This window comes from Myxine glutinosa, chromosome 1 (assembly GCF_964187855.1).
Source record: "Myxine glutinosa chromosome 1, kmMyxGlut1.1, whole genome shotgun sequence".
NCBI classification, from domain to species: Eukaryota; Metazoa; Chordata; class Myxini; order Myxiniformes; family Myxinidae; genus Myxine; species Myxine glutinosa.
In genome coordinates this window covers 218,825,136-218,837,768 of record NC_136261.1, presented here as the reverse complement: position 1 = coordinate 218,837,768, position 12,633 = coordinate 218,825,136, and the positions used below count along the sequence as shown (strand labels likewise).

The following is a 12,633-nucleotide window of genomic DNA, read 5'->3' as shown; positions in this document are numbered from 1 at the left end:
ACGCGTTCCCCATACCTTGGACTGGTGCCTGACCCTCACGACACCTTTCATCTGTCTTGTCATTTATTTTATTGGGATGTTATGTTATGTAGCTGCAAAATCCCTTTATCGATGTGGCCGATATTGCTTTACCTCATGGCTCATGGTGTGCTGGTCATGACAGCCAAGGGCTTGTGGGTAAAAAAAAGTTTTTCAAAATCCCAATCTTTGCAGTGTAATCCATTGATTTGTTGTATTCCATATCTCAAACTGGCGAACATGTTTTATATCCCTGCCATTTAGCAATCCCGGACCCCACAGGCTCGCGATCCCGGACCCCGCCGGCTCGCGGTCCTGAAACCCCGCCGGCTCGCAGTCCCGGACCCCGCCAGCTAGCAGTCCCGGACCCCACAGGCTCGCGGTCCCAGACCCCACAGGCTCACGGTCCCGGACCCCACAGGCTCGCGATCCCGGACCACGCCAGCTAGCAATCCCGGACCCCACAGGCTCGCAGTACCGGACCCCGTCAGCTAGCAGTCCCGGACCCCACAAGCTCGCGATCCCGGACCACACCAGCTAGCAGTCCTGAACCCCACAGGCTCGCAGTCCCGGACCCCACAGACTCATGGTCCCGGACCCCGCCGGCTCGCAGTCCCGGACCCCGCCGGCTCGCAGTCCCGGACCCCGCCGGCTCGCAGTCCCGGACCCCGCCGGCTCGCGGTCCTGAAACCCCACCGGCTCGCAGTCCCGGACCCCGCCGGCTCGCAGTCCCGGACCCCACCAGCTCGCAGTCCCGGACCTCACAGGCTCGCAGTCCCGGACCTCACAGGCTCGCGATCCCGGACCACGCCAGCTAGCAATCCCGGACCCCACAGACTCGCGGTCCAGGACCCCACAGGCTCGCAGTCCCGAACCCCACAGACTCGCGATCCCGGACCCCACCGGCATGCAGTCCCGAACCCCAAAGGCTCGCAGTCCCGAACCCCACAGACTCGCGATCCTGGACCCCGCCGGCTTGCAGTCCCGAACCCCAAAGGCTCGCAGTCCCGAACCCCACAGACTCGCGATCCTGGACCCCGCCGGCTCGCATTCCGGGTCCCCGCAGGCTCGCAGCTTGCACCATTAAATATGCATTCCTTTGAATAAGAATTTAATTTATAGCACAATATTATACAGTATTGATGTTTTATTGGCTTGGCAGTGTGTAGCTTAAAATTTAGATGAAATCTTTGCCTCTAATATATTACTTTTCTTGATGCTTTGTTTGACGTTGCATAGGCAAATCGACGATCTCAAATGATGGCGCGACCATTTTGAAACTTCTTGATGTGGTACATCCTGCTGCAAAGATACTTGTAGACATCGCCAGAGCACAAGATGCAGAGGTACAACTATTGGAGGAAATAAGCTCTGAGTTTGTGCAGAAATATTGATATAAGGTGGAGGTTGCTGGGGACATTTGCCGTTTCTACTATATAAGAGAGCTGTTGGTCTGTCTGTGTCGCCAATTTTCTCAGAGATGGCTGAACGGATCTTTGTCAAACTTTCAGAGGTTCATCAGTGAGTTATTGGGAGTGTATTAGGCAAAAAAATATTTTGGGGGAAAAAAAAGTTCGTTTTCTTATTTTAAAAAAAATTTCTCTATAGTGCATACGCCTTTTTGATTAATGACAGTTATATACAAGAACACAGTCCCATAAATAAATACAAAACAATCACCAGACATTTGAACACAAATAATAAAACTATTCTGGAAGCGGTCGAAGTTGGGGGTAAGGATTCTTCTTTTTCCTGAACGTCATCAAACTTAACTCAGAAACGTGATGAACAGCACATTTACCAGCAATATATTCATCGACTAGGTAAAATAATTATTTGATGTTTGTGATAGATTCTGATTTGGATGTAATTGCTTTTACATTATATTTGCCCTCATTTCAAAGATGTTAATGTTTCTTTTTTGGTTGAGCAACGCTGGGTACTCCAGCTATAAACACTTATATACCTTACTTGGGGTACAAATACAAATACAACATTGTCTGGGTGGTGACATAGGCTATGTGGCCGCGGCCTCACTCGGGGGTGTGGTGACCGGGAGAGGGGCGTAAATTCTCCATGTAAATGTGTACCGTGTAGCATCACCTGGTGATGGTGGCAGAGGGTATTACAATTTCCTTTTTTACCTGGGCTACACTGAGGTTATGAAGCACTCTTTGCATGGGAAAAATTTTCCTGCTTCCCTTCCCCCGCCTCCCCCCCCCCCCCCTTCCCCAAAACGGAGAGTCCTGTCAAAGCCACCCACCCCACCCCTCTTCCCCCCCTCCGACAATGCCGGGTACTCCTGCTAAAAAAAAAACAACAACAACAAAAAAAAACACCTTTAGAGGCCATTTTTGGCTAGTATGACATAATTTCATTGTATCATTTGTTTTCATGCCTGTCTGCGAGCGGGATATCTCAAAAAGCTATGGAAGGATTCGGACAAAATTTGGTGGACAGGTTGGTTGTGTGATGACGAATTGGTTCGATTTTGGTGAAAATCGAGATCCGCATACTATAAATTATTTGACCTGTTAAAGTGATTCTTCACCACAGAGAGATAGGGACAAAAACTATATATAGTACAATATCTAAAAATGTTATGGACAGATTATGACAAAACTTGGTGGATGATTTGGGTAGGTGAACCAGCCGATTAGAATTTGGTTCAAGTCCGGATTTAGATCCGGCCTATCGGTGGGTTCCAAAACGTAAATTGTTCAGTCTGGCGGAGGTACGTGAAAAAGTAAGTACACCCCATGTAAAGTTTTGACTTTTTCAACATATTTCAACATATTTCAACATACAGCTATTTGAACTTCATTTCAACAATATTGATAGATAAAGGTGATTTAATATAACAAATATCATGAAACATTTACATTTTGTAGTCCATTGTATAATTTAAATAAACATAAATGCAAATTTCGCTTGTGGAAAAAGTAAGTACACCCTTGGCTCTAATAGGTGGTTTTGCCCCCTTTGGCAGAAACAACCTCAAGTAGGCGTTTCTTATAACTGTCTACAAGTCTCTGACATCGACTGGGAGAATTTTTTGCCCACTCCTCCATGCAGAATTCTTTCAGCTGTGCGATGTTTGAGGGGTTTCTTGCATGCACAGCTCGTTTCAAATCCCCCCACGACGTCTCGATGGGATTTAGATCCGGGCTTTGACTTGGCCATTCCAGAACCTTCCATTTCTTTCTTTTCAGCCATTCGTTGGTGGATTTACTGGTATGTTTCGGGTCATTGTCATGTTGCAAGGTCCACCTTCGGTTGAGCTTCAACTTTGCGACAGATGGCCTCACATTATCCTCAAGCACCCTCTGGTACAATGAAGAATTCATTGTGGATTCTATGATGGTGAGCTGCCCAGGCCTTGATGCAGCAAAGCTGCCCCAAACCATAATATTTCCACCACTATGCTTTACAGTTGGTATCAGGTTCTTGTGGTCAAATGCTGTCTTTGGTTTTCGCCAAACATGTTTTCTGGTACTGTGGCCAAATAGCTCTACCTATGACTCATCTATCCAGAGCACATTGTTCCAGAAGTGCTGGTCTTTGCCTAGGTGTTCATTGGCAAACTTTAGTCTTGCCCTGATGTTCTTTCTGGACAACAAAGGTTTCCTCCTGGCACACCTCCCATGTAGATCAAATTTGTGCAGTCTCTTTCTAATGGTAAACTCGTGCACTTTGGCATCAACAGTGGCAAGAGCTACCTGTAGGTCCCGTGATGACATTCTGGGGGTTCTTAGAGACTTCTTTCAGCATCTTGCGGTCTGCTCTCGGGCTGAACTTGCTGGGGCGGCCTGACCTGAACAAGTTGGCGGTTCCTCCAAGATCCTCTCCAACGATGTTCTAATCATTTGCACCTGAGCTGGTGCACCTGATTCTAATTTTAGGTATTTGAAGTAGTGGTAAATGTAGGGGTGTACTTACTTTTTCCACATGCAAAATTTGCATTTATGTTTATTTAAATTACTAGGGCGTGCCCGTACTATATATATATCTAAAATTATATCCCCCCCCCCTCTATTTACATGAAATGGTTTGGTCCATTCGCAAAGCCAAAGCGAACGGCTTGCGAGTACGGTGACAATCCCCCCCCTCTATTAACATGAAATGGTTTGGTCCAAAGCGAACGGCTTGCGAGTACGGTGACAATCCCCCCCCCCCCCCTCTATTTACATGAAATGGTTTGGTCCAAAGCGAACGGCTTGCGAGTACGGTGACAATCCCCCCCCCTCTATTTACATGAAATGGTTTGGTCCAAAGCGAACGGCTTGCGGAGTTTGGTAAAGAAATCGCCATAGCGTGCACAAACGCGCAGGAAAGCGAAAGAATCGCAAATTAGTTTTAATTAGTTTTAAAACATAGTTTAACGCCAACATAGCGGCAACATAGTTTGCCAACGTGAAATAAATGAATACGCTCTCAAATGTGCCGTCCGAGGCAGAGTCTGTTCGCCACGTTCGGCACACGTGATAACTCGCTGCTCTCTGATTGGTTGAATCGTTTTTTGGACATAGCTCGGTAACTACTTGTCCGATTAATATGAAACCTTGAAAAGGCACATCCTCGGGTCCCCAGCAATATACCTGGCAAGTTTCAAGTATATCGGACCCGTGGTTGTCGAGAAACAGCGGTCACAGACACACAGACATACAGACATACAGAGATTACTGGAATTATAGATAGATACAATGGACTACAAAATGTAAATGTTTCATGATATTTGTTATATTATATCACCTTTATCTATCAATATTGTTGAAATGAAGATCAAATAGCTGTATGTTGAAATATGTTGAAAAAGTCAAAACTTTGCATGGGGTGTACTTACTTTTTCACGTGACTGTATGTGCCATAAAGAGTGCCGTTCTAGTTTCCTTACACTTTTCAAAAGAGAATGGGGAGAATATTGTAATCTGTACATCTGTCATGCTATCTTCTAAATGGTTGTGCAGAAATGATCATCCCATTGCACAAAGGTGTAACAACAGGCATTTTAAGGCCATTTCCCCTGCTAGAGCGGGGGTTAGCCTTGCGGGCCGGGCCCCATGACATTCTTCTCCATTTTGCCCTATGTTTTGAAAAACTTTACACAAAGGTGTAAGAGCAGTATAATTTCGGCTCCACCCCTTTGGGTGTGGTCAAAAGGTCAAATAACTAAAAATGCAATTACGGGCACATTTCTAATCATTTTTAAATGAAACTGTGTTTGCAACATTGGGTCATGGGTCAAAACAGGGAAAAGTTTTTACTCAAAATTTGATATTGGATCTGTTTTGTTTTAACTTTTTGCCATATTTACCCTCGCCAGAGGAGAGGGTATTGCATTTGAGTCCGTTTGTTTGTTTGTCTGTTTTTGTCCGCACAGAATAAATAGGATTTTCTCTGCAACCGTTGGTCCGATTGACAGGAAATTTACACCATAGGTGCAACTCCACCTGTAGAATTTATTTTTTAATGATAATTATGACATCATAGGTCATGTGGTATGGGTGCCATCTTGGGAAAACCCAAAAAACTTTGCGCCTCTATATCTCCGAAAGCGCTGCATATAAAAAATTGAGACATAGCTCATTGTAAAGAACTCTCCATGCGGAATAAAATATGTTGATGATGTCATACGTGCCTTCATTATGACGTCATAATTCGACAAATACAAAACTTCATCCAATGAAGATGAAATTTATTGAGCATCATCTGGGGAAAAATTGTGGGAGAAAAACAATAATGATGACGTCATTGGTCACGTGGTTCAGCCACCATATTTGTTTTAACACAAAAGCCTTAAAAACCACTGAAAACACGTCCTGGCGAGGGCCTGAAGTCTCTGATTGCTCTTTCTTGTTCAACTTTTTTTTTGGTAGGAGGCATGGGATTTGTGATGGCACATCATCGACTTCGCTCTTGTATTTGATCCTAATTTTATTTTGTGTTTTCGTGTGGTTGTGTGTTAGGTAGGAGATGGAACTACCACAGTAACCCTTCTGGCTGCAGAGTTACTTAAACAAGCCAAGCCACACGTTGAAGAAGGAATCCATCCACAGTTGATCATCCGTGCATATCGGAAGGGTGCCACCCTGGTATAAAGACGAAGGAATTCCTAATTGCCATTCGCTACCTTCTCGTAGGCTCAAGTTACCGATTTATATCAATAAATAATTAAATACAGATACAGAGACAAATATTAATCTATTTTGTTTATTCAGGCTGTGAAGCATATTTTGGAGATTGCTGTGAAGGTAAAGACGGATGATAAAGAGTAAGTCAACGTCACATAAACTAGGAATTTAAAAATATTTTCTGGATACTTTTTGCATTTACTTTTTTATCATTGTTGGTAAAATGATTTATGAACAACCATTCATGGAATGACATGAAGATTGCTTTTTTTGTCTGTGACTGCCTGCATAGAGAGTTTGTGCACCTACTGCGGCAATGTGCGGAGACTGCTCTCAGCTCAAAACTTGTAGCTCGGCAGAAGGAGTTTTTTGCCGACCTTGTGGTGGAAGCTGTTGGCATGTTGGATGAACACCTGCCCCTCAACATGATCGGCATCAAGAAAATTCAAGGGGGAGACGTTGAGGTACTGCTCGATAATGGGATCCAATAGAGCTGACTAGATGGATGGGATAGAGCAACTAAAATGTCAAACATGTGATGCAAATTATGCCATCTTATTTTGTTGCTTTGTCTGGAGTTTATTGAAGATGTGATGGAGCAAATAAAGATGGTGTTTGCTTCCAATGAGATGCAAGACAGCCTTGAGTGAAAACAAAGATGAGAAGCAAGATAATTTGACAATATTGGTACTAGTGTCATTTGGGCCCATCAAGGCTGGTCTTGAGTAGTCTATAGTGAAGCTGTTTGCTATGGGAGTGGAGTATACATTGAAATCAATCGTCACAGTTTGGAAATTTTAACATTGTATAAATTAATACGTGGAGGTGGGTGGGTTTGTTTGTGAGAGCAAACTGACATAGCTTAGCCATTGTATTGGCCATTTACCACGTTGCTCAGGTTGGGTTCAGTTCTTTATTTGATATATATACTATATATAGTGTTGCGGTTTTAGAAGCCACATTTGTTGTAAATAACTTGTAAATATCCCATCATTTAATAAAGTTAAAGGTTGCACCCTTAGTTAGTCCCCAAGCCACACGTAGGCCAGCATAGGAACTCAGTTATTTCCTTATTATGTGTTAGTTAAGGCTGTGTTTCCAATAGTTGAATCTGCGTTGCATCAATCAAATAAGGAGTAGGCCCTTTCGTCCATTTTTGCGACCTCTCTCTCCAATTCTGTTACGCGCCGTGGTTAGCGTACGCACAGGCGCCGCCATTGACCATGCGGTCGGCTCGAGGAAGAAGGGGGCGGAGCGCCAGGAACAAGGTGTGGCCACGTCAACTCGTCATCAAAGGCGAGGCCGGTAAGCCCCCACCAGCCAACCAGGGCTGAGGTGAGCTCGCCGAAGGGCGTGGCTTTTTGGCTGGCGTAGTGATCTTGAAGCGGGATATATAAGCGCGAGCGCAAAGCCCTTTCACGGACTGCGCCACGGACTGCCTTTTGATACGGACTTGGTCGGCAGCGTGCATTACAAACGGAGTTCTTTCACGGACTTCTTCGGGGTGAACTGCGCATACGGACTTGCGAGGACCTGCTCAGCGGCGCTCTTGTAAGAGAAGATATATGGCGAGAGAGGAGATACGGCGGCACTCATTGCAAATGCGCTAGCTGCCTGCCGAGTTTTCGCCCACGGAACCGGGGCGACACCTGGAGCCGGACCCCAACGCCTGGACCTTCCGCCCTACCAGCTACCATCCCCGTGTGAGTGTGTATGTTTGTCCGGGGTTGCAAGTTAAGACTGGGTAGTTAAGCCTGCCCTGTGTCCTTCTCCTTCTTCTTCTTCTTGTACATTCTTTCCTTTCCTCTTCTTTTTGATTGTAAATAAATCACCTTGTTATTTCTTGGTTTTTCCCTAATCCGATCGCCTCCGTCCTTTCTTTCCATTGAGTACCTGTGGCACGATTTCGGAACCGCTATAATCGGGTTAGTCTTTAACGGCCTGAGTCGCGGCTCGCTTCGCTCGGCGTGTCCATTAACGCCGCGGCTCAAGTGGGGCTCATTTCCTCGCTTCCCAGAAGGCGCTGGTTATTAGGTAATAGGAACAATTTGGCCGACCACCCTATTCAGCGCTGACCGGAAGTGATGTAATAGCTCAAGGACTCCAGGGATGGCCAGCTTAAAGGACAAGGGGATTGACCCCCCTCCCCCTTGATAAGGGGAGAGCCGACCCCCGAATCCGTAACTATATATATATATATATATATATATATATATATATACAGTGGAACCTTGACTTAAGAGTTTAATTCGTTCCGTGACCGAGCTCGTAACTCAAATTGCTCGTATCTCAAATCAAATTTCCCCCATTGAAATGCATTGAAATGCTATTAATCCGTTCCAGCCCGCCAAAAACCACACCAATTTTTTTTTAAATATACAGTATATATAAAAATATCTCGCGCTTTATATTTCACCTGTATGCAGCATACAAGTTGGCAGGATGGCCTGGACTGGAGGTACGCACACTTGACTCTAAAGTCTAAACTGTCCAGCCTGGGTTTGAATCCCGACCCAGCTATAACCTGTCATGGGTGAATCACAGGCAGGGTGATTCATCAATGTGTGTACCGCTAAACTGGGCGCCCCGTTTGCGTCCCATTAGTTGTTGGATGTTAAGGATCTCACCGTGTTTTCCACAAAGAGAAGGCGAGCTATCGCCGGCATTCTGAACAAGTTGTGGCCTGGCATGCTCTTCTCCTCTGCCGTTATATACGTCCTCCTCGACACCCCGCTCATGTTTTTCGACGATTGCGTGTTTTATATCCAAGCACATCATCCTCTTCTTCTTCTCAGCACTGCACTTGCCACTCACTTTCTTAGGCCCCATGGTTAAAACTAAGAAATTTTCCGAAATAACCAAAATGCGAAAAAAAAATGCAGCGCTGTACGACAGAGATACGTACTGTACTTGCACGGCAAGATAACCACGTGACCAGAACCCACCTGGCGGCGTGAACTCGAAATAACCAAAATGCGAAAAAAAAAATGCAGCGCTATACGACAGAGATACGTACTGTACGTGCACGGCAAGATAACCACGTGACCAGAACCCACCTGGCGGCGTGAACTCGAAATAACCAAAATGCGAAAAAAAAAATGCAGCGCTATACGACAGAGATACGTACTGTACGTGCACGGCAAGATAACCACGTGACCAGAACCCACCTGGCGGCGTGAACTCGAAATAACCAAAATGCGAAAAAAAAAATGCAGCGCTATACGACAGAGATACGTATTGTACGTGCACGGCAAGATAACCACGTGACCAGAACCCACCTGGCGGCGTGAACTCGAAATAACCAAAATGCGAAAAAAAAAAATGCAGCGCTATACGACAGAGATACGTACTGTACGTGCACGGCAAGATAACCACGTGACCGGAACCCACCTGGCGGCGTAAACTCAAAATAACCGAAATGCGAAAACTAAAATGCAGCGCTATACGACAGAGATACTGTACTTGAACGGCAAGATAACCACGTGACCGGGTGGCGAAAGCTCGTAACTCGGATCTCGGCTCGCATCTCAAAGCAATAAACCGCCGGAGCGACGGCTCGTATCTCGAAAAACTCGTAAGTTGGGGCACTCGTAAGTCAAGGTTCCACTGTATATATATATATATATATATATATATATATATATATATAAAATTATATATATATAAATATATACGTAAACAGACTTGGCATTTAATATGGAAATTTTTTTTTTCCTTGACGGGTTTACTTTCTGAACTCAGTATATCAATCTGGTGAGTTTATTTTGCCCTTCGGTGATGTCTTTGTTGAAAGAACCATGTCACTGATTGTCTTTCTCAGCAAGAAGTCAATAACAGGATTATATCACAGGTGGCGTGACAAAATGTAAGGACAGGTACATTTGACGATTGGCTTCACAATCGGGTATATAAGGGTTGTTGCGTTCTGTATTGGTGGAAAACAACTGCTGCATGTCCACAAAAGTTATTGCCGCTTCTTCTGGAGATGGTCCGTCAACTTGACAATACTGTTTGTCATGGAGTGTTGGCTTTACAAAATTCTGGCATGAAACAGCGTGCTATTGCTCAGCAGTATGGCATCACTCAAGGTCAGGTGTCAAAGATCCTGAAACGAAATGCTCAGAGGGGTGTCCTTACTCCAATACCGAGGCCAGGACGTCCACGCAGAACCACAAGGAGAGATGATCGCCAGCTGCACCGGTTAGTCTGCAATGGCCGTACCAAGTCAGCTAATCGGCTTAAGGCTGAGTGGCAGCAACTGACAAATGTGCCTGTATCCAGAAGGCTAGTCAACCAACGACTGGTTCAAGCAGGCTATCGTGCCAGGCGTCCCCTGAGAAAGCCACGCCTGACCAGACAACACCGCCAGCGCCGATTGCAGTGGGCCAGAGAGCACCGTCAATGGCAGCCAGGACACTGGAATCACGTGACCTTCAGTGACGAGTCTAGATTTCTGGTCTATCGTCAAGATGGCCGTGTCCGAGTGCGCAGACAAGTGCATGAAGCCCACAACGAAGATTGTATAGTGCCAAGAGTCCAAGCTGGAGATGGTGGGGTGACCGTTTGGGCTGCTTTTCATGCAGGGGGCAAAACTGACCTGGTTGTTCTGAATGGAAACCTGAACCAGTTCAAGTACAGGGTCATTCTGGAAGAAACATTGCTTCCATTTGCTCGTGCAGCCTTTCGAGGAAACTTTGTCTTCCAAGATGACAATGCACGGCGTCATCGTGCTCGCATGATCCAACACTTTCTTGCTGACCGTGGTGTAGAGCATATGGAGTGGCGTGCCATGTCCCCGGATATAAATCCGATAGAGAACGTGTGGGCAGAATTAACGCGTCAAATCGACAACTTGGACCAGCAGCCTACCTCTGTGCGTGCATTGCAGCAGACTATTGTCACTGCATGGCAAGCGATTCCTGTCCAAACCTTGGCAAATCTCGTGAACAGCATGCCTCGACGTGTACGTGCTCTCCTGAATGCTCGTGGGGGTTACACGAAGTAATGAACTGTAATTTTACTGTCTGTAATCCCAGTCATAATTTAGCTTTTGTTTTTGTTGAAATTTTTTTTGGCTAATGTGCAAAATAAAGAGATACTTCTGGAAAACGTACAGAAGTTTAACACAGTACTGTCCGTGAATTGAGTTCGATATCAGTTTACATCACTTTCAAGGATCAATTTATTTGCTTCGAAATGTCAAATGTGGTTTTTGTTTATTTTAAAGGTCACATTAACAAAATCTAGAATAATTTCAACATAATTCCAATGAACTTTTGGTTCTAAGGCATCTTGAAAAGTAAGTTCACCCCCACAAAAAAAATATTCCATATTAAATGCCGTCTGTATACGTATATATACTGTATATATTGTTGCGGATATGGCATTTGGCCTCCATATCCGCTTGTAAATATTCCCCTATTTCCCCAATACTCCCCAACTATCCCCAATCCCCCATTCCCTAGTCCCATTGCCTGTAAATAACACTCTGTAGAACCGACCTTCCCCTTTTTCCCCCATTAAATGTCGTGCCCAGGTCCACCGCATCTCACGTAGACAACTTTCGGACATCTTGCTAGTTATTCTTAGTCTATGTCAGTTAAGGACTCGTTTCCATTAATTCTGACTCTTCGTTGCACCAGAATGTGATCGTATGGCACCAGTAGTGAGTTTAGGACCTCCCCATACCTCCTCCCATCTTCCCCATGAAACAACAACAACAACAACAACTACAACAACGGCGTGCGGGGAGTGTGCGTCCTCACACCGGCTTGGTTAGCCGCCATTGACCATGCGCTCCGACGGGGTTACCACGAAGGGGCTCACTGTCAGCTCCTCGTCAAGGGCGGAGCCCGGTAACCCCCCCGCACCCAATAAGAAGGGCGGACCGATTCCATCTGGGGCGGAGCTAACTAGCCGAGGGCGTGTCACTCCCCGCCGGATATACGCAGCGACTGACCGGACGTGACGTCAGATGCGCCCCGAGCTTGAAGAAGAGACAAGTCGCGACCTCCGAGCGCTGAGCGACCTCCCCGCATCTACTGGACCGGACCGGGTCGATTCTGTCCCTGAGCCAAGGTGCACCTTGAGCCATCGACTACCCGCTTTCCTTGCCATCAATCCCCGTGTGAGTCAGTTTTGTCCTGTTTATCTGTCGTCTGTCGGGGCTATTATAAGACCGTAATTAAGTGCCTATCTTACTATGCTGTCTCTCTCATCCCTGTAATCTGACCTTCCGCAATATTATAACCTCCTCCGGAGGTCTTGAGAACTGAACCCTTGGTGTCGTGTCATTTTACCCCAGCCGTTGTGTCCTTTTCCTCAATTGATTTAGCGTAGCGCGACTCGGCCAACGTTCGAGTATAATCGGGTAAACGTGCAGACGCGGTCATACCAAACCGCTCGGTAAACCAACATCCACAACCGCGTCTGTAACAATATATTTAAAATGCCTTGCCGTCTCTTGCTGATTAGTTTAATCAAA

General features: G+C 45.7%; 1 protein-coding gene across 1 annotated transcript in view; it reads left to right on the top strand.

Annotated features, from left to right (window-relative positions):
* The window catches only part of CCT7 (chaperonin containing TCP1 subunit 7), a 64,222-nt gene that overhangs the window by 655 nt on the left and 50,934 nt on the right, over nt 1–12,633 (top strand). Inside the window, exons 3-6 of the mRNA XM_068127098.2 lie at nt 1,258–1,364; nt 5,985–6,110; nt 6,237–6,289; nt 6,442–6,613. Of these exons, the coding sequence (XP_067983199.1) occupies nt 1,258–1,364; nt 5,985–6,110; nt 6,237–6,289; nt 6,442–6,613 (458 nt within the window). The remainder of the gene's footprint in view (nt 1–1,257; nt 1,365–5,984; nt 6,111–6,236; nt 6,290–6,441; nt 6,614–12,633) is intronic.